Source organism: Sceloporus occidentalis, unplaced genomic scaffold, assembly GCF_023333645.1.
Source record: "Sceloporus occidentalis isolate IW3139 unplaced genomic scaffold, rSceOcc1.0.p SCAF_1, whole genome shotgun sequence".
Classification (NCBI taxonomy): Eukaryota; Metazoa; Chordata; class Lepidosauria; order Squamata; family Phrynosomatidae; genus Sceloporus; species Sceloporus occidentalis.
This window is the reverse complement of record NW_028316981.1, coordinates 247145275-247170343: the sequence shown is the minus strand read 5'-3', so window position 1 is coordinate 247170343 and position 25069 is coordinate 247145275. Positions and strand designations below refer to the sequence as shown.

The window sequence follows — 25069 nt, the reverse complement described above, 5'->3', positions numbered from 1 at the left end:
ATCCAGTTTAATGGAGTCCACGGAGGCTCTGGGTACCTCTGCTCTAGGTTCTGCCTTAATGCCGGCGTTAAGACCTTCGCTTATCCAAGAGGTTTTATCCGCGAAGAAGTTGTTAAATTGGTCACAGCAGGCCTTAGTAGGTTCAAGGATCTGGTTCGGGGCAGGAGGGAGCTGAGTTAGCTCCCTGACCACCCTGAACAACTCTGCTGGATGCGACTCCGCGGACGCGACACGAGCACCACAGAACGAGTTCTTAGCTGCTCGTATTGCCTCTCCGTAGTCCTCCAAAAGGTGGTCCAGGAGAGCCTTGTCGGCTAAGCGTTGGTGTATCCGCCAGCGGTGCTCTAGCCGTCGCAGGACCCGCTTCCTCGCCCGGAGGTCTTCCGTATACCAGGGCTTACGTTTGGAAGCAGGCCTGAGAGGGCACTTGGGAGCGATGCTGTGTATAGCCCTAGAGAGACCGGTATTCCAGATACCAGTCAGGGCATCAACAGAGTCGCCGTCATTTCCAACCATGTTCCCCTCTAAGGCTTCCTGGAACCTTTTGGGTTCCATCAGCCTTCGAGGGTGGACCATCCTAATAGGTCCACCACCCCCGGGGGGGATCTGGGTAGAGGCCTTGATTTTTCCCTCCACGAGGAAATGATCCGTCCATGACAGGGGGGAAATATTGGTTATTTCCGCCCACGGATTTTCCGCATCCGTACAAAAAACCAAATCGAGTGTGTTACCCGCAAAATGCGTTGGACCCGAGATCAGCTGGGACAGGCCCACGGCCGTCATGGTATCCATGAATTCCCAAGCCACACCGGATGGAACATAGTTGGCCGCGAAGGGGATGTTTGCTGTCTTCCTTTGTTGTTGCGGGGTTTTATTGTTATTATTGGATTTGGGGTGGGAATGGGATATGGGAGGCCAGCTGTGGTGGCAGACGCATATGTAATGGGAGCCCCGATTGAGATTGTGCGGGGCAAGGGGAGGTATGGCGGTTTTAATTGTTATATTGAATTTTTAATCTGTATTGAAATGTTTTTTATAAATTTTGTAAGCCGCCCTGATCATTTCCATGGAAGGGCGGGGTAGAAATAAAATTTATTATTTTATTTATTATTATTATGTTGAAGTCACCCAGGACAAGCAGCCTGGGTGTTTCCAGCATCAGCTCCGCAACCAACTGTGTCAGCTCGTTAAGGGAGTCTGTTAGCGCACGGGGTGGGCGATACACCAACAAAATCCCTAGACTGTCCCTAGCCCTCAGGGTCAAGTAAATACACTCGATAAAGGAAGTTTGACGGATGTGGTTCCTGGTGAGAGACAAGGTGTTCTTGTGTACCAAGGCCACACACACCCCGCCCACCTAACCTGGTCTGGTCCTTCACCGAAAACCCGGCAGGGAGGGCCTGTGCCCACACAGCATCTCCCTCAGGCCCAAGCCAGGTTTCGGTAATGCAAGCCAGGTCGCAATTGCTATCTTCCAACAGATCGTGGATTATGTGGGTCTTGTTGTTAATCGACCTGGCATTGCACAGGAGCAGCGACAGGGTTTGTGGCATGGTTGGAGTGACCCTCAGGTCCCGTTGGTTAGGAGGGGGACAGGAAGGGGAGATAGATATGACGCATCGATCTCGCCTTCCTCTGTAACGCAAGTCCCTTCTCCTACCGCCATACCTCCCCTTGCCCCACACAACCTCAATGGGAGCTCCGCGCTCATGCTGATATTACCCTCTTCCTCCCCAGCCAAAGCAATTTCTTACTGGACTCCAGCACAGAATCTTTCAGTGTCTTCTTCTGCCTCTGCAGTTGGAGCATAACATTGGATTATGGCTATATTGATGGATTTTCCCTGAAGTCTTGTTGATACTGTTTGGTGAGACTTTGCTTTAAACCATTAATCTGCTTTTGCTATATCTCTCCTCACGATTAAATTTCCTAAGTAAAACACTGTGTAGTTATCCAACTCAACATGTCCCATTCCTGTCTACTTTAGATCAGTTTCCTCAATGTTTATATGTTCAGTTTCTTGCCTTTCTATGTCTAGCTTCCCCTGATTGATGCATCTCATATTCCAGGTTTCTATAATATGTGTTGTGCAGCTTCAGACTTTACTTTCACCTCTGAGCATGTCAGTAGCCGAACATCCTTTTGGTTTGAGTCCAGGTGCATCATTAGCCACCTGTAGTCATTCTTTCCTGTACCCCAGTAATTCCTTGAGTGTCATCCAACCTGGGGATTTTATTTTCTGGCACTATCTCTTGTTTCATTTTGAATTGTCTCAACATTGTGTTTTTATTGTAAAAAACATTCAAAAAGGATTTTCCTTGCCTCCTTCTGTGCAGTACTAACAAATGTTAGCTATGGTGCCAGTACCATTACCTCTGAGAGAGCATTTGCCAGTGTCACCCCACCACCACCACCACCCACACACACACTACTGCTGCTACCCAGTAGCTGTTTGGCACATTTAGTCTGGCTCCTCAGCAGAAGCCTGTCTGACATGGGATATCCTACCAGCAACACTGCTGTCATCAGCATAGCCTTGTAAGCAATCCCACCACTGTGGAAAGATAGTGCCATTACAACTAGGATAATAGACGTTCTTTCCAAACTCTTTCCCAGTTGGATAAAGGCCAAACATAGATTATTCCTAAATTTATCTGTTAGTTAAAAAAAGGAAGGTGGTATTGTTAGACCATCCATAATTCAGGAAAGCACATACAGTGTTTGTGCGCAAATGCCCATTGTGTTTGGCTAAGTGAGAATTACCGATACTCAGCACATTTCAGGATTTGCCCCTTAGCAAAAGACTGGTGTTATCTTTCAGCTTTTGATGTTCTGGAGTGCCCAAAATGATTTGACAGTAGAAGCTGCTCAGGAGTTGAGATCCTAATTCATACTGAGTTAAGCATATTCAGACCTTGATAAACAGCAACTGTTAAGTTACATAAATTGAGAGTAAAAATAATATTTATTTTAAACACTCATTGTTCACAGTCTGAATATCCACACTGTTTCAGTTTCCACAGTGTAATCTTGCAACAATGTCATCTGTTCATTACACAATTTAAGATTTCATGCTCAGTTAAGTGGCAGCTAAAGCCCTGAAACGCTGGAGAAGACTTTTAAGATCACTGAAACTACAGAGCCAAGTGAATCTTTGGTGCAACTCTTATGAAAAACCTTTAAAATTTAGAAGTGTTACAGGTATGAGAGAAGAAATTATATGGTTGAAAGCCTCCATCCCCAAAATGCATCCATCCAAGTTCAAAGGTTAGCACAGCTATTCTTGTAGCCACTCCCTTCCTCTGGCAGCAAGCTCCCCCAGGCACTAATACAGTTTTTTTTCCCCACCTGGAACTAAGGGGCCGAACAGAGGATCGAGAAAAGCCAGCTTCTGGGCAGCTTGGGGGCGTGGCATTTTTATGACGCACCCCCCCTAGACGCCCGGAAGTCATGCTGGGCAATCACACAGGGCTAGCTTCCAGCCATTCCTGGGGTGTATTTTGACTACGCATGCCCCCACAGCACCCAGAAGCTACCTTGGGGCTGTGCCAGGGCCAGCTAAGTGGTCCAAAAACCGCCCAAAAAGGAAAAGATCTTTTTTCCTCCTATTTCGACCAGCAACGGGGTGGATTGGGGCCACTATTCTGTATGCCAATGTTTGGCCACACAATATACAGAAAACCTACACACATGGACAGACACCTGCACGATAACTCCAACAATCACCCAGGACAAAAGATAAGCACAATAAAAACACTGGTAGACCAGACCAAAAGGATCTGTGAACTCCACTTCCTGGAAGATGAATTGAAGCACCTAGACTGGGCTCTATAGGCTAATGGTTACTCCAGCTCAGAAATCAGAAGAGTGACCAAACCCAGAAAAACTCATAGGAGTGAAGACAAAGAACCACCCAAAGGGAAGGTATTTTTACCATACATCAAAGGAATCACAGACAGAATAGGGAAACTGATGAGGAAACACAACCTCCAAATGATTTACAGACCAACCAAGAAAATCTAGCAAATGTTGTGCTCGGCGAAATACAGGACAGACCCTCTCACAGCTGCAGGAGTTTACCACATAATAATAATTAATAATAATTTGTTTTATTTATATACTGCTATTCCAAAGATCATAGCGGTGAACAGCAAGTAAGCTAATTAGCAAGTAAGCTAATTTGCCCCCAACAGTCTGGGTACTCATTTTAGCGACCTCGGAAGGATGCAAGCCTGAGTCGAGCTTGGGCCCTTTTGCTGGTCTTGAACTTGCAACCTTGTGGTTTCGAGTGAATGGCTGCAGTACAGGCCTTTAACCACTGCACCACCAGGGCTCCTATACTGTGCAGTTGCAGAGAAGTCTGCATAGGAACCACCAAACACAGTGTTCAAACACAAATCAAGGAACATGAGAGACACTGCATACTGGGTCAGCCAAAAATATCAGCAGAAGCTGAGCATAAAATGCTATTTGAAAACACTGAAATTCTGGATCATGCCAACAACTATCAGGTCAGAATGCACAGGGAAGCCATTGAAATCCACAAACACCTAGACAACAACGGGAAAAAAGAAAGCCTTAAAGTAAACAAAGGGGCAAACAGATGGCCCCAAAGGGGCATCTTGGAACTACTCCATTTAAGGCTGGATTGGGGCTGCAGAAAATAGATGTGTGGCCCCAATCCAGCCTGCTTCCACCCTAAATAGGAGTGGAAAAAAGCCGCCTCCTTTGCCTCTGGAGCCAGCTTTTCACCAGCTCCAGGGCGTGTGATGTCTGAACACCATGTCCTCAAGTCACCCAGAAGCCGTCAGGTATGTAATCACTGGCATGACTTCCAGTCAGGTGACTTGGGGGTGTGGTGTGTGTAAACATCACTGCCCCAAGCCAGCTTGAAGCCAGCTGAAATGGCCAGTCTGTTTCGGCCCATAGTTTGGCTATCAGTCCTGAAAAACACCAAAGTCATGACACAGCACATGCAAACAAAAACCACCCACAGTGAGGTTTCCAAGCAGACAATGGATCACTAATTAAATAGACACTCTGAAGACTTGACATTCAGCAACAGACCAACACAGAGATAAACATGTAAATAACTTCCTCTCAACCAAGGGTCACTCTGTATATATACCCCACTCACTTCCCTGCCAGCATTCCCTGAAAATGCCAGCCACAAATGCTGGTGAAACATCAGGAATAAACTCTTCCAGAACAAAGCCACGAATAGCCCGAAAACCCCACAAAAATATAGAAAGAAAATAGTTTTTCATGAGCTAGAACATTTGTTTTGATTAACTGACATACTTCCTTCGATACCATTGACCACAGTATCCTTCTGGAACGCCTGAGAGAGTTGGGAATTGGAGGCTCTGCTATGCAGTGGTTCTGATCCTACCTCTCAGGTAGATTCCAGATGGTGTTGCTTGGGGACAGTTATTCAGCCAAGAGAGAGCTCAGGTCGGGCGTACCTCAAGGTGCGATTCTGTCCCCAATGCTGTTCAACATTCACATGAAGCTGCTGGGTGAGATCATCCGGAGACATGGGGTGAGGTGTTATCAGTACGATGATGGCACCCAAATATATTTCTTTATGTCTCAGACTGATGCAGTGACTAAGGATGGCATCTCTCCTCTGAATGCCTGTTTTAATGCAGTAATGGACAGGATGAGGGAAAACAAACTCAAGTTGAATCCAGGTAAGATAGAGGTACTTGCAATAGGGACCCCCAATCGGGGAATGGAGTTATGCCAGCCTGTTCTGGATGGGGTCACACTTCCACTGAAGGACTCTGTTCGCAGTCTGGGGGTGCTCCTAGACTTGTATCTCCATCTGATGGCTCAGGTGGATGCGATGGTCAGGAGTACTTGTTATCAGCTTCAGCTGATATGCCAGCTGCACCCCTTTCTGGAGCAGGAAGACCTTGAAACACTGGTACATGTGCTGGTAACCTCTTGGATTGACTTTTGTAACACACTCTACATGGGGCTACCTTTGTGTAGTTCGGAAGTTTGGAAACTTCAATTGGTACAGAATATGGCAGCCAGGCTGGTTACTGGCACACCCAGATCTGCCCATATCTCACCAGTTTTAAAATCGCTTCACTGGCTGCCTATTAGCTCGGGTCCTGACTTTTTGTGGGAGCGCCTTCTCCCATATCATCCTCCCTGCACTCTTCGTTCCGCTGGGAAGAATCTGCTTCAGCCGAAGAGGACTAGACTTTCTGCAGTGACCCAGCAATCCTTTTCAACAGCCACACCTAAACTCTGAAACAATCTGCCGGATTGGATCCATCAGATTACCCACCTTGGAAACCTTTAAGAAGGCTATTAAGACGGATCTCTTATGGCAGGCCTTTGCAGACTAGAACATCCTTGTTGACCTGCCTCTCCCCGCTCATTTACCTGTGAGCAATCAGATCTTCATCAGTGGTTAGATTTATCTATGGTGTATATCATATTCCAAGCAGCTCAGTAAATATAGTCCACATAGTCCTGAACAGCAGCAAGCATAGCAGGGACTCTGTGGATTACTTTTTCCCCTCTTGTTGTATTACAAGTATTTTATGAGTGCACAAAAATTCTTTAGGCACACTGTTGCTCTGATGTGGCAGCACCTTGAAACTGCATGGAGTTCCTCGTGTTGTCCATAACACCTACCAGCCAAGAGCAGTCTTCCGCTCACTTGTATTGAGAGGTTTCTATTCTTTCCTTTTGATAGTGTTCTTCCTGTGCTATGCCCTGGCAATATAACATGACTCTCTGTTTTCTTGGCTTATATGGTAAAGAATGCTTCATGTGTGGAGTAGCTAAAAGATTTCTAGCATCGCTTGTCTGCATCATTCTCTGGCCGTGAGCATTCCTGAATGATACCCTCTGCTTCTCTACAGTGAACTGTCTGTGGATGTCTGTACTGTTCCTTGATCTCTGCCTCTCAGGACATCAATGTTTTTCCACTTTGCACTTCTTGGACAGGACCAAACAAGTATGCACTTGCTGTCCTTCCACTCTGGAGCAAGCGAAAAGCTTATTTCTTCATCTGAGCATTCACATTGGCTTCACTACATCACTTCCCCACTTCCCACCAAAATGGCATGGGATATTTTTTGTCTGATACATTTGTTTCCACACACAAACTATTCCAATGGCAAAATATAATAGATATGTTGGGATAATTTCTGTCCCAGCTGTTTTTTGTTCATGGAGGAAAATGTACATGGCAGGTGGCTGAGATGCTGTTTAAAACTGTTAGGTGACAATGCATTCAATTCTCTTCCTTTTGGATCTAGTTCTAAGTAAATTCTGCAAATAATATAACTCTAAGATACTACAATCCTGTATTGTATGGTGACATTTGAAGAAGCATGAAATGTACAGAACAGTTGGTATTGAAAGCTGATATACACTTACTTCACTTGAGCATGTCAGAATATAATTCTCTCAAACTGTATACAAATATTCTTGTATACAAAAGTGCAAGATAGCATTTCTTTGACTCTTACACAGGAAAAAAACCAATTCAAATGATTTCTCCCTGTTTGGAGTGATTACGAAAGTTTTAATGCATTTTTAAATGTATATATTACAAAAATTTCATTCCCAAAACAATTGGAATTTTCACAAAATCATAACGTATTTTTTCACAAAACATTTCAATTTGTGTAAATGTAATCTATGTAACAAGAACCATAATATTAAAAAAAAAAATAATCAAAAAACAGGTGAAACCACTCACAAGTTGACATGTGTTGAGAAACTCTTTCTCACTGATGACTAGATAATGTGAAAATACTCTTTACATTCCCAAAAGCATCTGTTGTGGGAAATGTGATATTTTACTGAGCAAACATACAAGATAATTCCTTTCCCTCTCATGTTTTACACAAGATGGATTTGAGTTTGTTCTTTGTCAAACACTGATTTCATTATTACATCAATGCAGCCTCATAAATAGTTTTACACTTATAGAAACATTTGATGTTTTGAACTTTGTATACTTATATACAAAGAAAAATGGTCATCTGGTTGTGATCATGTTAATCAGAGCTATTGTAAAGTAGGCAGAACTTCAAATTTCATTAAGCAAACAGTTAATGGCTTACCTTGACATGCACCAGTGCGGATGTTGGGGATGAAACCACGGCGACATGGCTGGGGCTGAGCAGGGCACATTTCACAAGGATGTCCCCACGCACGTCCAATCGTTGCACAACAAAGAGTCTTCGTGCAAACAATGCCAGTCAGCTGGCCTTGACACATCTGGTTACTGACCTGAGTGAAACAAGGGCCTGTTCTATAATCTAGAAATTAAAAGGAAACATTTTAATGCTATGGGGGAAAACCCATGTCTATCTATATAAACAGAGCAACCGTTCCATGTGCTTCACATATCTGATCAAGGAATCTATTTCCTATGAAAGCTTATCTCATAGTAAACCAGTTATTCCCTAAACTGCCTGACTTGTTATGTCTCTCTATATGAAAAAAAACAACAAATTCCTTATATTCCACTGGGGAGTTAAATTTCTTGAGCTTTCAGACCTAAATACAAATGCTTGTCCCAACTAGAGTGAACTCATTCAGGCAATGGTAATTACATGAATACTGATTTACAGTTTCAGCATTTGATTCACTGGGAGTAAGGATCAGATTTAGATTAGTACATACATTGCTATATTTTCAATTAAGAGAACAGATTAAGGAATAGAAAATTGATAAATAACTCTATGATATAGTATCCATGCAAAATTTCAAGAGTGTTAATCTTAATTTACAGCTCACTGGGGGGGGTGGGGATCCTCTTTAGATTTTGCATTCTATGTTCCACACATTATCCTAGAGTTTAGAATAATGTGTGGGACAAGTTTTTCAGCAGCCTGCTTAAAGCATTACAAAGCACCCCCAAAAAGGACAACATCCATAAAACAGATGGAGGGATGTAGTCATGGGGTGGGGGGATTGAGAGCACTGCCCACCTACATAAAAATCCTGCCACCTTCAAATATTTTTCTTCATTCTCCAAATTTCTAGCGTTATAGAGAATGATAAACTGGAAATTGTTCATATCTGCAATACTTATATTTGCTGTGTTTGCATTCCCTTGATATGCCTGCACATTTTCTTTGGAAGCCTAATGTGTATTTCTAAATGGTCAACTGAAATTTTAAGTAACTGCAATGTTAGAAATTTGGGAATTAAAGAAAAATATGTTGTGGGTTTGTGATAATGTTCAAAGATTTTGGACTCAGATTAATTTAAATGTTGTTCACTTTAAAATGAAGCTCCAGAAAAGACCTGAGTTCTATTTATTGAGGCCTGTTACAGACAGCCAAAATAAAGCTGCTTCGAGTCACAGTGGAGGTATGGTGTTTCAATGATGCAAGAGTCCAGAAGCCACACCAAAGCCATGCTCCAGTCCTTAGGGCTGGAGCGTGGCTTTGGTGCGATTTCTGGACTCTTAGGACGCATGCATCATTGAAACACTATACCTCCACTGTGACTCGAAGCAGCTTTATTTTGGCTGTCTGTAACAGGCCTGAGAGTGGTGGAAGGAGAGGTTGAAAGGAAATATGGAAGATTTTTTCAGTATATGATTACTGCAGCAAGAATTGTTTATGCCCACATATGGAAAGAAGCTGTTATTCCAACTAAAAATTGGTTGGTGAAGTTATATGAACTTACTGAAATTGACAAATGGACAGTGTCAACCAAGGAAAAGTCTTTTGTTAGCTTCAAGAAAGACTGAAACATTCAAATAACTTTTGCTGGAAATGTGGTAAGGCCATAGGATCATACTTCCATTGTTGGTGGACTTGTGGGAAAGCAAAATAATTTTGGAAAACCATTACTGATGAGATAAACAAAATGTCAGAAATTAACACAAATACTACCCCTGAAGCAAGGAACAGCTGGATAAGAAATTTGGGAAAATTTTAATGTATATGGTTTCTATTGCCATGCTGGCTAAAAGATAATGGAAGCAATCATCCAAAAAGTAACTTCACCACGCACAGAGAAACTGTTACAATTATGAAAGAACAACTAATTTAATCCCAAATCTTGTATCTGGCAACATCTGAGGGATGCCACCTATTAGGTGCAGGCATATAAACACAGAGATATATACACAACCATAAACACATCTTGGGGATATGGAGAGATCTAAGGATTCCTAGGAAGAAGGATGGCAATGAAAGACTCTCCTGTCCTCAATGATCTTCATTAAGGTGATTGTTTTATAACTTCTGCTAGTGGTGGAAAAACAACAATCTCAAAAACCAAGGAACATCCCAGCATTAGGATGCAGGTGGGCCACAGGTTGAGCATGTCTGGCTGAGACAAACTGTCTTTTGAATCTGTCATTTCACAGTAAAGGACAGAGGTATTTCAAAAGCCCCACTCAGTGTTGATGAGCTTGTGACTGTAGCCCATATGTGTCACCAGCCCAGGCCTATGTATATATGTCTCTGCAGTCCCTCCTTAGTCCTTCCTACGTCACTTTTCAAAGCAACATATGAAATCATTTATTACCATGGTACACAGGGACAAAACCTGGTACTTTGCTAACAGCATTCCACACACAGTCTGATGACATTTTTTTCCCTTCACACCTAATGAAACTAAACATAAAATTAACATAAAACTTAACTTCATCACATTTTCCTTGAATGTAGACAAGTGTCATGTTAGGTGTTTCACAATTTATTTTTGTACCCTGGTTGCTATGGGAATAATTCTATCTGCAGGCATTCATGGAACACATGTTATAAATTACAGCTTCTTCTTTCTCCAATGGCCAAATAGAGTAGGTAGTCTACTTATAACATATTGCTGCTATCAATTATTTTCTTTTTCTGTAACAGCCATTCAGATCTACTTATGAATTATGACATGACGAAGTGCCCATAACGAAAGAGGCTTATGTATGCATGTGTACACACACGCACACACACACATGCTATGTTGATATAAACTTGAAGAAAACAACATCATGGTCTTTTCATAATACAGTTGGGCTTGCCTTCCATGGTCTTCACCTCACGAGGAGGGCAAGCCCCAATAGAAACAATGGGAGGCGCACCACGGAAGCGTGCCTGATTATCCTCAATGGGATTTGAGCATACACTCAATTCCCCTTACGCAGTGGGGTGTGTGTATTCCAGAACAGATTCCCCCATGTAAGGGGTGGGCCAACTGTACAGTAGCCCTTCCCAATTCATGGGGATATGTTCTGGATTCCCCCCCCCCGTGAAAATGGCGACTCACAAATGTTCAAGTTCCACTGAAAATAATGGTGCATGTACCTAAAGCAAGCGTGTGAGGCCACTTGTCCCTCCCGCTGAGAGTGAGACTGTGGACTTCAAGTCCGTGAAAAGGAAGGGACAAGTGTATATTTACATGTATGTTTTTAACCAACTGCCAGAATTGAAGACAGGAGGCATCATAAGTTATACAAGCAAAATTTCACAAAACCTAGACTACAATCCTAAATATACTTCACTAGACAATGGGCCTTATTCCTCAATAAACGTACAGAGGGTTGAACCACAATCTTGTTTCTACAACACAGACATGACAGGCAAATCCATGAATATAACTATTAGGGATCAGAGCTCAAAGGACGTTCAGTTATCTTTATTGTTGTTGTTATTTCAAGTTGTTTCCAATTTATGGCAAATCTATTATGGAGTCTTCTTGACGTGATTTATTAAGGGAAGTTTGCCATTGTCCTCCTCTACATCTGAGAGAGAGTGATTTTCCCAAGGTCACCCAGTGCGTTTCCATGATCATGCAGAGATATGAATCCTGATCTCCTGCAATCCTAGTCCGACACTCAAACCATTACACCATGGTGGCCCTCTACACTATGCTGTCTTTCTGTCATTCTCCCAGCCCTACAAAGTTTGGCATTATGACCCACATGATTACTAACACATATAAGTTTATCGCATGGGGCATAAACCGTTCCCCAGCGCGTTCTAACGGGGACGAGCGTGGGCGTGCATGGAGCGCGATGGGCACCGGATGGGGCCCAAAACGCGACTTTATCGCACGGGGGAACGCCGCCGCCGCCGCGCGTTCCCATTGCGTCCCAATTCTGTTCCAGAGGGCGCCATTTCTGGGGACTGTTTCAAAGCGTCCCCAGAAATGGCGCCCTCTGGAACAGAATTGGGATGCAATGGGAACGCGCGGTGGCGGCGGCGGCATTCCCCCGTGCGATAAAGTCGCGTTTTGGGCCCCATCCGGTGCCCATCGCGCTCCATGCGCGCCCACACTCGTCCCCGTTAGAACGCGCTGGGGAACGGTTTATGCCCCATGCGATAAACTTCATGGACTAGAAGACAGATTTCTAATCATGTGATGCACTTACAGGTATACACCATAATCTCTGTTGAATATAAAGACCTGTGGAAGCAGACCTATCTAGTGAAGCATTCTGTTTGCATTCTGACGACAAGCAGGCCCTGTTAGCATCCTTCCTCTCGTGCTTCCCAGAAACCGGTACTGAGAATCATAGTATCTCTGGTATCAAAACGAATACATAGTCATCATGAATAACCTTCAGCTCTAATGCATGGACTGTTGTTAGGTAGGGCAGAACCAGTGAGAGGAGGTTAAGGTAAGAAAGCAAGAACCCACCCTTCCTTCACAAAATTGTAACCATGTGAGAGATGCAATACTCGAAAAAGACTTTTGTTCAAATAATTTCATGCTATATATCAGAGATGATCAGCTACCTCAGGATCAGGAACAAGCCACTATGCCTTCTGAACCTGGAAGTGCCAGACAGGCCCATCTACCTCCACAACAATTTTTAAACTTTAATTTTTTTAAAAACAGAAAAAGGCTCAGGCATCTTCTATAGGATGTGTGTCTGGGAAATTGTGCCATGTTTTGGAACCTCTCTGGTAGCATATACCTCTTTGAAAAACAGAAAAACAAACAGAGGCCAAAAACCCCCCCAAAACCCCACCCTAATTATCTGCACTGATATGGGATGGCATGTAAATCCCAACTGGGACTAGTAAGGCTTAATGGAACCTGGGTGGCTTAAATGTAAACAATTGTCTGCAAAATTCTAGTTAGACTTAAAATGACTATCAGGTGCTTCTGTTTAGTGCAGCAGCCCCTGGTAGCATTCCACAATGCTTCCTTTGGTTTAAACTTGCAGATGCAGTGTCAGTCTGGAAAATTAAAGTTCAAGAAACTGAAGTTCAGCTACAACAGGCAATGCCACTGAACAGACATGAAAAGAGGCCAAACTCTATTCTCAGTGAGCATATCTAATGATCTTAATACTTCAACAGTCCAGCCAAAAAAACAAATAATCAAGTTCTTGTTCTTTCCCACTCCACTACTGCACAAAATCTTACACTGGCTACAAATGTCTGTCCGTTTCCATGTGGGGCTAGGGTTGGGGGTATCATAAAAATCACAACTAATCTTATGACCACCTTAACAAGCACCCTGATCTAGTCCATGCTACAGCAACCAACATCACCTTGCTTTCAGGCTCGCTAGTTGCTGTATACACATTTCATCTTTACGCAATGTTTCTTCATTGTACAGTTGTCCCTCCATATTCGCTAGGGTTAGGGGAACAAGACCCCAGTGAATATGGAAAAACTGCAAATAACAAAAACACTGTTTTTCCCTGAGAGGACACCTCTCTAGGAATCTCTAGGTCCTCAAGTGCAACTCTGTGGTCAATGTCCAACATACACTGACCATAGAATGGCACTGGAGTAGCTACAAATGGTCTTTCAGTGCAACTTTTAGTTAAAGTTGACCACAGAGTTGCACTGGAGGACCTAGATAGTCTTAGAGAGAACATATTAATGAAATCTGTGAATAATCAAAGCCGCAAATATCAAAGCCGCAAATATGGAGGGATGACTGTATATGCAAGTATTATCCTGCTTTTTGTTCCATATATGACCTTCCAAGCACGAAAGAGATTATTCAAAACAGCAACTTGTGCATCACCTAATATATTACTGGCAACAGACATTGATTAAGTATGGAAACAGCTTCCTTGGAATCATGGAAAGGAGAGACAGGGTTGAATGTCATCAGTATATTGGTGACACTGAACCCCAAAACTCCAGATGACCACTACCAGTGCTTTCATGTATCTGTTAACAGCATGGGAGATAAAATTGAATGCCCAGGACCCCCACAGGCAAATGGCCAGGATGTTGAACAGGAGGCCCCTAGAAGCATCTGGGTTCTCCTCTCCAAGAAGGACCATAACCACTGCAGAACAGTGCCCCCAAATCTCATCCTAGAAAAGTGGTCCAGACATATACCATGATTGATGGTATCGAAAGCCACTGAGCGGTCCAGCAGAACCAAAAGGGACACACTCCCCCTGTCCAGTTACCTGTGTAGGTCATCCACCGATTTGACTAAAGCCATCTCCATCCAATAAACAAGCCTGAAGCCAGACTGAAATGGATCTGTAATCTAGAGTCTAGATAATCAGTCTCATCCTGAAACCCCTGGAGCTGGAAATCTACCATACATTCTAGAACCTTGCCCCTAAAATGGAAAGTTAGAGGTTGGCTGATAATGATCCAGAATGGTGGGATCCATTTTGTAGCACTGCCTCACTGCCCTTGCTGAAATGAGGTACTCACCATCATCCTTACCCACTTGGCCTTCTAGCTGCTTCCAAAAGCCAAGAGGAGCAAGGACAAAGTGCACACGTGGTACCTCTCAACTCTCCAAAGATTATGTCCATATCCCCAGGCTGCACAAACTGAAGCATATGTATCCAATAATACAGGAGATGAAAGTGCCAAGATTATATCCACTGGACCTGTCTCAACTACAGCATGCAAGTCAGAGTGGATCCATATATCTATAATAATATCCCTAATACTATCAAGTTTTTGTTCCAGTATTTAATGCTCATTAACAGACTTTATATTTCATAAAACATTAGATTTTGTGAATCTAATTCACGAAATTAGAATATTAGTTTATACTAATAAAAATAATAAGTATTTTATGGTTATAACCAATGAAGTGGGGATAAGAGAGTGCTGCCTGAGAATGGCAACTAATCTTTTGCAAGAAAAATAGTTTGCAACAGCTATGTTTCTTGAGAAAATAACTATTATATTATTTAGGGGAAAAGTAATTTAAAACAAGGCCTCATAAAAGAAATATGAAATAACATTAGCAATAGCACTTACATTCCTACACCACTTTATAGCGCTAAGCACTTTCTAAGCAGTTTACAATGTGTTAGTCAATTGCCCCCAACACGCTGGGTGCTCATTTTACCACCCTACAAAAGCATGGAAGGCTGAGTCAATCTGGAGCCCTACAGAATCAAACTCACAAAGTTTTGGCTGCAGTACCAGCATTTAACCACTACACAACCAGGGCTCCAGGGCTTTTCTTACTTCTACATTATACTGTTCATTCTAACATTACTACAGCTAAACACAATGTACAAATCAAGCATGTCTACAAGAATTTTGAGTATTCCTGCTAATGAAAAATTCAGCTTTTTGAAAAAGATTAAACCTCAGAATCAGACTTGTTCTCCTATGTACTTCTTCCACTCAGGCAATGCTCAGTACCACTTGCTACCCGATTACAGAGGATCCCCCAACTTTGTAGGGCTGCTTTTTGAGGACACAGACAATGGGGATATACCAACTCCCTCTTCCCTTTGCCTATGAAGCATGCAATTAGAAGAGCTCTGCTTCCAGAAAGCTGGAATTTGAAGGCAAAGTTTTTTATTATAACCCTATATTTTGGAAGAAAAAATATTCAATAGGTGTATGCAATAAATAATTGTAAGAAAAATATACATAAATATGAATGAAACCCTTCATTACTGTAAGAATGTGCAGCAACTTGAAATATAAATCTGAACAATATTCAAAAATTTCATTGAGCAACCAGGATTTCTCCAAAAGGCAAAAGGAAGGACCTTTAGTGGCAGAATGAGGGAAGCCAGAGGAATTATTATATTCATTACTTCATTACAGTCTCCCCCAACCTCTGGACAATTGGGGAGTATTTTCTTTAGCCCTCCTGGAGAGCCTCGTTTTAGGCACAGAAGAGGCCTTTTATAAAATTGGAAGTAAACCAGAATGGAAACCGCAGTCATGAAATTGGAGGAAGATTACAATTTGGAAGGGTAGCTATGAAGGAACTAGACAAGATCCCTTGTACTGCAGTGGTTAAATGCCTGTACTGCAGCCACTCACTCACAAACTACAGGGTTATGAGTTCAATAACAGCCAGGGGCTCCAGATCAACTCAGCCTGGCATCCTTCCATAGGTCACTAAAATGAGTACCCAGTTTGTTGGGGGCAGTTAGCTTACACTTTGTAAACCGCTTAGTACATCGGTAAACGGTATAGAAATGTACTTGCTATTGCTATTTCTGTATTGTAAAGATATACCATTGAAAATATGCTGTATTTCCCATTTCTATGCATGGTTGTAAAAGCTGGACAGTGAAGAAAGGTGACAGAAAGAAAATTAACTCACTTGAAATGTGGTGGAGAAGAGTTCTATGGATACTATGGACTGCTAAAAAGACATGGGTCCTACAGCAAATCAAGTCTGAACTCTTGCTAGAAGCCAAGATGATTAAACTGAGACTTTTATACTTTGGACATATCATGAGAGAACTGGTCTCACTAAAAAAGACAATAATGCTTGGTATGGTAGTAGGAAAAGAGGAACACCACATTACAGATGGATAGACTCAATCAAGGAAGGAACAGCCCTGAGTCTGCAAGACCTGAGCAGGGCAGTTGATGATAGGTCTCTCAATCATGGGGCTGTCATGAGTCAATGTCAATTTGATGGCAGTTAACCAAAACAACAAAACAAGAAGTGACTTCAAGTCATTTTTTTAAATGCTTCTTGTGGTTTTGGGGGGGTGGGGGGTGGGATGGAAATACCCACAACACCCCTTAAAGGATTTATGGGGGAAATGTTTATATAAAAATTGATCAATTTTAATTCCTGGGGGCTACAAAAATGGCCCAATATCCACAAGTAGCTGCATTTTGCCCACTCCTAATCTAGATCATACACCACGGGAGACTAGAATCGGGTCAGATGTCATTATGGAATGATGTACAGCTAGTCTACATGTACAGCTTCCAATATTCAAAGATCCAATTTGTGTAATTTATATTTCCCCCATTTGAGAAATACATTGCAAAATCTGGCTTTTAGGTATCGAGAAGCCAGACATGGATCTTACTCACTGGAGTGGGCATGTCCACTTTTCCATCACATACAAGTTGTGCTGCATACAAAATCCAAACTGGTAATCCCAGCTGCTAGTCTCAGCCAGAGCACAGCCATTGAATCGACTGCAGAATAAAGGCAATACTTTTATAAATCACAGTTATGAAATTGGAGTTGGCAATTGGAGTTGGGCCACATTATGCCAAGTCTGCATAAGTCTTTAGTCATAGACCATGCAGCCTGATATCTGAGGCCAGCTACTGAGGCTGAGAGACACCAGGCCAGCAACTTAACACCGGCTCCCCAGCCCTCCAGAAGACTGCTCCAGCCTTAGAGGAATGTTATTATGGTTGTTATTATTCATTAATGCTTGAGGGAGTATAAGGGACCAGTCTTGTTATTATCATCTTGCATTTTGCATTGTATTGTATTCTTGCTGCCAGGAAAGAGTTAGACTGTCAGTTTTTGCTATTTATTGCTATTATGATTTGTTGTTATTTTTGTTATTGTTATTTGCTATGTTATTGTATATTGATGTTGTTGTTTTTATTGATGTCGATATTGTAGTGTTTTTATTGCTATTTGTCTGTTCGGGGGATGCAACCCCACTGTTGTACGCCGCCTTGATCTTTGGAAAGGTGGGATAAAAATAAAGCTTTTATTATTATTATTTATGTATTCTGGGGATTAATTTTAAGTTGTAATGATTTGATATGTTCATTGTTATGCAATTTTTATTGTTATTATTATTATTTGCTATGCATTCCTCTTGCTATTTTTTATTATTATTGTAAATTGTTATGTATTTTTATTCTATTTTTATTGCAATGTATTTTATTTACTGCTGTAACCTGCCCGGATTCTTTGTGATTGGGCTGGCAATAAATAAATAATTTTGTTGTTGTTGTTGTTGTTGTTGTTATTATCTATCACACCCAAGCATATTTTACACAAACGAGGCTGCATGTGTAAAATGTGTTGTGCAAATTAGGCAGGTCAGGCAGAACTAGAAATCTAATTCATTTCATATCAGAAAAAGGTAGCAATTTTATCTCAAAGGAAAAGATATGTAATAATAATAATAATAATAATAATAATACATTTTATTTATATTTCCCGCCTCTCCCTGAGGATCGAGGCGGGATTACAACAGAAAAGAACCAGCAGTACAAAGTACAGGATTTGTACCTAAAAGCAAGGAAAGAAGATAGAGGGAAGGAAGGAAGGAAGGAAGGAAGGAAGGAAGGAAGGAAGAAGGGAGGCGATCTGGACTTCACAACAAACTCCAGCTCCCAGAATTCCATAGCCTTAAGCCAGAAAGAGTTAAAGCAGTGCCAAACCGGGTTAATTCTCCAGTGTGGATGCAGCCCAGGAGTTGTAGAGCACAGCAAACTTCACACCCCCTTCCAATCTCAGCAAGCAGCTCTCTCTCCCTGCTACTCGCAGCACTGCTGGCTGTTCTGCTTGCCTGACTCTATGATCCTCTCTCTCTCTCTCTCTCTCTCTCTCTGAGAGAGACCTCCCCTAGAGGTTGGCGCCCCATAGGCGACCGCCTAGCTGGCCTACATGTATGAGCTGGCCCTGCACATATGGGAAATAATTTTTCTACATTTGTTGATTTGTTTGTGGAAAAAAACCATGGCAGGGTCACTATAAGTCAGAAATGACTTGAAGGCACACAACAACAATATATAAGTTTATCGCACAGGGTTCCTGGCACGTAAATGGAACAGTACAAAAGGGGCCGGGAAGGGAACAAAATGGGTGGGGGGTGCATTTTACCGCACACCAGAATGCTACCGCCGCTGCCAGAAGTCCTCATTCCGTTCCCCATCCGTCCCAGAGGAGGCGGTTTTTGAGAACTGTTCTGCATAGTTCTCAAAAATTGCCTCCTCTGGGATGGATGGGGAACGGAACAGAATGGAATGGGGACTTCTGGCAGCCTTCAGCGGCGTTCTAGTGTGTGGTAAAATATGTCCCCCACCTGTTCCATTCCCTTCCCAGCCCCTTTTGTACCATTCCATTTGCGTGCCAGGAGCCCTGTGCAATAAACTTAGATATGAGTAGATATGACTAGTCTTCAGAACATGTTAGTAACAAAGATGGCTTTTAAAACAAGACAGCATTTTTTCTGAATGTGGTACTAGAAGTAATGAGCCTAATTTTTGTGATGTCCTGCCAGGACTGCTTGAATTTCCCCCTGCATTTTCTTTCGTGTTGGTTCAGGCCATAGATTATTTTAGTGTAGAAAAGTTCATTGTATTAGTTTGTGGGAGGAGCTGTAGGTTTCCCCTGCATTATTTCCAGGTTTGGTTTGCCCTTTCCCAACATGCTCTGCTGTAGCTAGAGGTTTTAGTTGGGGAGCAGTCTTTGCTGAGAGCAAGCAGAGAGCTGTCTTTGGTGGCAAGCAGGCCCAGACAGCCGGAAAGGGCATTTCTTACACCTCAGCCAAATTAGTTACCAACTTAGCCAAATCAGTTACCAACTCAGCCGAATTAGTTACCATCAGCAAGTGAATAGAAGATTTCAGGAGCTGAAAGACCCTGCACCAGCTCCATTGAGTGAGGAGAGCAAACCATCAGACCCAGAAAGTTGACAACCTGAAGATTGCTGCAACTGTAAAGTACCTTTTGTTTAGAGCTGGGGAGGAGAAAACTCTTTATTTTGTCCTTTAAATTAAATTTCCCCCCTTTTGAACTTTACATTCAGCTTCAGAGCCTTTTTTGGGTAGAAGAGTTTGATCTCACCAGGGTACCGGCGTTGCACACCCAAACCTGCCACCACCTTAAGTTGGGTGTGTCTTCAAAATTTTAGATCATTCACTGCTATAAATATTTGAACTTTTGCCGATTTAACTCGTGCATTACAAATGTTTATTTAATATTAATTCTTGAACCAAACATTAACAAGAATCTGAGTTATTTTATTAAGACAGAATTGTTTTGTAAAGATAATTGTACTAAAGTAGATTTACCAAAAATATTTTCATGGGAAGTTTTTTTTAATGTACTAACAATCTCACAAATAAAGCAAAAGTAATATGCACTGTACTGAATAGCATAAATCATTTAGCTTTTTGGCAATATGAACAGTACTTTGTTGTTCAATTTGGAAAACAATAGTTATTACAGGTCAAAAATATTCCTTTCTCTTTCATCTCACTTGTTCACCTTATGTCTTTTAAGATAAAATTAACTACAGGTATTACATTATTGTAAAAGAATGTATATTCCATATTTTAGTAAAGAAAAGAAATTCAAATCACCTGTAAAGGATATGAAAAGCACTGAACTATGATCCTGAACTTAATTATTTGGAAGCTGGTTCCATTAAAATGAAAGCTGCATACCTCTGAGAAATGTGTTATTAATTTATTAGTGAATTTTAAAATTAAATTAAAATACCAATTAAAACATGATTCAAATAAAATATTTTCATACACCTAGGCCTGGATTGTATTTAAACATGCTAGAAGAGAAAGAGTGCTTCCATTCACAGAGAGGTTGAGATCCAACAGAATGGAAGGGAATTTGCATTAACTCGCTCCTTCTCCTCACTGTTCCTCACTTGATCCAATTTCTTTTAGGAGTACAAGTGTGGTGAGAGGGAGAAAAAATTATGGTGCATTTGCACTGTAGAAATAATACAGTTTCACACCACTTTAACTGGCATGGCTCAATGCTATGAAATTCTGGGATCTGTAGTTTTGTGAGATATTTAGCCTTCTCTGATAGAGAGCTCTGGTGCCACAAAATACAAATCCAGAACTTCATAGCACTGAGCCATGGTACTTAAAGTGATGTAAACTGCATTACTTCTGCAGTGCAGATGTAACCTTAATAAATGCTGTCTTGCTCTCCACTGGCATCCATGAATGCAGATCTTCACAGGGCATGTTTCTGACTGCTGAAGAAAACTAACATTCTTGCCTATAATACTATTGCTAGATTAGAAACAATATACATTCCTGTTCCACAAAAAGGAAACAGAAAAGATTGCATCAACTATAGGACCCAGCACAATTTCCAATTCAAGAAAAGTCATGGTTAATACTCTGCAGGAAAGGTTATATATATATATTTCAGTGGTACAAGCTGTGTTCAGGAAAGGAAGAGGCACTAGGGACCACACTGCAAACACAGGGTGGATAAGGATGTGCACCAGCAAATTTTAAAATACTACAGCAAAGCCTTCAACTGAATAAATCTTGAAAAACTATGGAATGATCTTAAGGAACATGGGTGTACCATTTCATTTCACTGTCCTGTTCAGGACAGCAGGCTACTGTCAGAACAGAATATGGAGAAACAGAATGCTTCCCAATAGGAAAGAGGATCAGACAAGGTTGTATTCTATCACCCTATCTATAAACTTGTATGCAGAAAACATCATATGCAGAACACGTTTAGACACGGAAGGAGGTGGAGTGAAGATCACAGGAAGGAATATCAGCAATCTGAGATATGCAAATTATACCATTCTACTAGCAGAAAATATCAAAAACTTGAAACAATTACTAATGAAAGTCAGAAAGGAAATCCGAAGGCAGGCTTACTGTTGAACATTAAGAAAACAAAAATAATGACAGCAGAGGAGTGAATGTAATTCAATCTAGATAATGAGGAAAAAGAAATAGTTAAGAATTTCCTATACTTTAGCTCAAATATTGATCAGAACAGGATTACAGTCAATAAATCAGAAGACTAGGATTGGGAAGGGCAACTATGAAAGAACTAGACAAAATATTGAAGTACAAAGATATAAAACTGAACACCAAAGTTAGAATCATGGAAGCCATCCTATTTCCCATCACTGTGTAACGTTGTGAGAGCTGGCCAGGGGAGAAAATAAATTAATTTGAGATATGGTGCAGGAGAAGAATGTTAGGGATACAATGGCTGGCCAAAAAGAAAAACAAATGGGCTTCCCTGGAAAGCAAGATGACTAAATTTAGGCTGTTGTACTTCAGACACATTAAGAGAAGGCAGGACTCACTAAAAAGAGAGTAATGCTAGGAGAGGTGGAGGGCAGTAGAAAGAGAGATAGATTGCACACCAGGTGGATAGACTCAGTCAAGAAAACCTGGCCCTAAGCCTGCAGGACATGATCAAACCAGTTGAGAAAAGAGGGGCTTGGAGGTATCTCATTCATGGGGTTGCTATGAGCCAAAGATGACTCAAAGGAAGCTTTCCTTGTGAGGAGAAACCGTAATTCATTCAGTCCAAAACTTGATACTTGATACTGTGAATTTCTTTACATGCTTTCCGTAAAGTATGCAGAAATGTTTTTGGGGTGGGGTGGGGGGTTGCTTCTATTTGCACAGTATTGAAGCCTTATCATGTACATTTTTATAATCTTAGTCTTGGAAGATTAGAGTACCATAAACTGATATGAAATCTCAGCAAACTTCTGGCTTCAAAACTGCTAAACCCCTAACATGCAATTCTCATTCTCTCTCCACCCCCCACCCTCTCTGAGTACATGCCTTCAAGTTGCCTGTCACCTTTTGGTAACCCAACGAATTTCATAGGGTTTTCTTAGGCAAGGAATATTCAGAGATGGTTATGCCAGTTCCTTCCTCTGAAATACTGCCTGCAGCGCACCTGGTAATGCTCTGGCTATCTTTCATCCAAGTACCAAACAGGGCTGACTCTGTTTAGCTTACAAGATGACAGTGGATCTGGTGCTTTTAGGATATTTATGCCTCACCAGGCAACTGCACCCACAGACATTTTTTTAAAAAATGAAACTAGCATTTTGCTGAATTGGTTAAGCAATTTTCATGGGTCAGGACCCACAAAAGACCCCTGGGACTTTGGAGTGACACTTCTGATGCTTCTTTTGCTGCTGATCTTTAAAATAAAAACTGGCCAATTGCATGCCCAGAAGCCTCCAAAGAAAGGACAAGCAGTGGTTAACTTGTTGGAAGGTTTTTGCATTCTCTTCCCCCACATTAGATAGATAGGGATTTCCTGTATATAAACTCCCCCCCCCCATTCAAACTAATCATGTCACTAAGGTCACTCCCCCCCTCCTTTGAGACCAACAGACATTCTCTCTCAAGTTTTTCCACTGACTTTTGGTTACCCAAAAACAAGTAAGGATAAGCAAGTTTTATTTGTTGTTTCATACCCAGCAGTCATTACTTTATATCAGGAGTGTGCCCCCCACCCCCACAGCAAGTATTGTAAACTTTTTACATGTAATAGACTGTTTCCAACCACTTGTACACTGAGCTAAATGTACTAATGCTTTGGCTTGGGCCAAACCCAGACTGAATGGCATGAGGGGAAAGCCGTGCAATTGGAAGTATTACCACTATGCTGTTAGCTACCTTATGTAAACTTAAATTTGGATAAAAATGCTTGTAGAGTCTTTGCACATCAGAAGGGCACACAGTCACCAAGGAATACAAACTAAACACTCTTCTAGTGGGTGTCAGCATAGAAAGAAGGGGGTTAGGTTGGCACTTTTCATTTTTGTTTCCAACACTAGTGTGCAATGGGTCAGGTACACAAATTTCTGACTTGTAAAATTCAAAGCAAATTGAAAACATGAAGTAATTAAACTGAATGTGTATCTGTGTGTCTTGTTGACATAATCCTAAAAGAGACTATTTATCAAGAAGAATTTAAATTTAGTTGTTAAGATTAACAACTACAATTAACATTATTATCAGAAAACTGATAAATAATAACAGTTCACTGAAGTAGAATATTGGGTTCATTCAGAATGAGCCATACCAACATTTAGGCTTTCACTAAATTCCAGCACAGAACAGAGTTATTTCCCATAAAAACAGGACATGCCCAATTTATGCATGTTAATTTTTTATACTGGAAAATTTTCCTCTCATTATTACATTTAATTATTTTCAGATGTTTTTAGGGTTTCGTGGGAAGCCTTTCTCAACTTTCTATGTATTACTTCCATTGTACTAAGGGATCATTTCTAGTACAAGCAGAAAACCAGGATTGCTGGAGGTGGCACAGCAACAATGGCATAAAACCAGCAGTGGCAGCCAAACCACTTCACAAATGGGGAAAAAAGTAATGGCCTCAAAAGGAGAAGAGGAATGAATGCCAAAGAAGAAGAAGCAGCAGCAGCAGCATTCTTAGTATTAGTGTATGTAGAAAACAAGATGTGGAAGACTCTATTCAGAATTATGGATAGTTGAAGACTAGGCCCTAAATCAGTGGTGTGAAAAGAGAGGCCTGTGGGCCACATGAATGGTGCTTCCCAAGAGCTCTAGACCATTAGAATCATTAGGGGGAGCATAGGATGTGGACAGCACCAGGTGACACGGCTGAAGGGGGTGACACCACAAAACAGGGAGGTTACACATGGTGAGTGCCCCTATCTCCCTGCCGTGTGCCATAGCATGCAACACGGAAGAAGAGGGCCTAAATCATAGAGTTAGAAGAGACTATAAGGGTCATTAAAACAACACCCCCACCATGCAGGAATGCACAATCAAACAACTCCTGACAGATGTCCATCCCGCCTCTGTTTAAAGATCTCCAGTGAAGAAGAGTCTACCACTGTCTGAAGCAGTCTATTCCACTGTTGAATAGCTCTTTCAGTCAAGGTTTTCAGCTCCTGATAGTGTCTTGGACTATCGTGGGCTACAGAAAATTGCAACAGAAATCATTGCCACTAGCACATCACTGACACTTCATTCCAAACTGCTCAGTGACTCATTCATCAGTTTCACAGATAAACCATTAAACATATATAAACATATGGATGACTGGAGGGTATGTTAAAGTTACTAAAGGATTAGAAGTTGTACTCTTAGTCTTGTCTTTACATTCATCACTGTACTAAAGTGTTTTCAGTACCAAAA

General features: G+C 41.6%; 1 protein-coding gene across 1 annotated transcript in view; it reads right to left on the bottom strand.

Annotated features, from left to right (window-relative positions):
• The window catches only part of FBN2 (fibrillin 2), a 217041-nt gene that overhangs the window by 156800 nt on the left and 35172 nt on the right, over positions 1–25069 (bottom strand). Inside the window, exon 6 of the mRNA XM_089491328.1 lies at positions 8097–8294. Within this exon, the coding sequence (XP_089347454.1) occupies positions 8097–8294 (198 nt within the window). The remainder of the gene's footprint in view (positions 1–8096; positions 8295–25069) is intronic.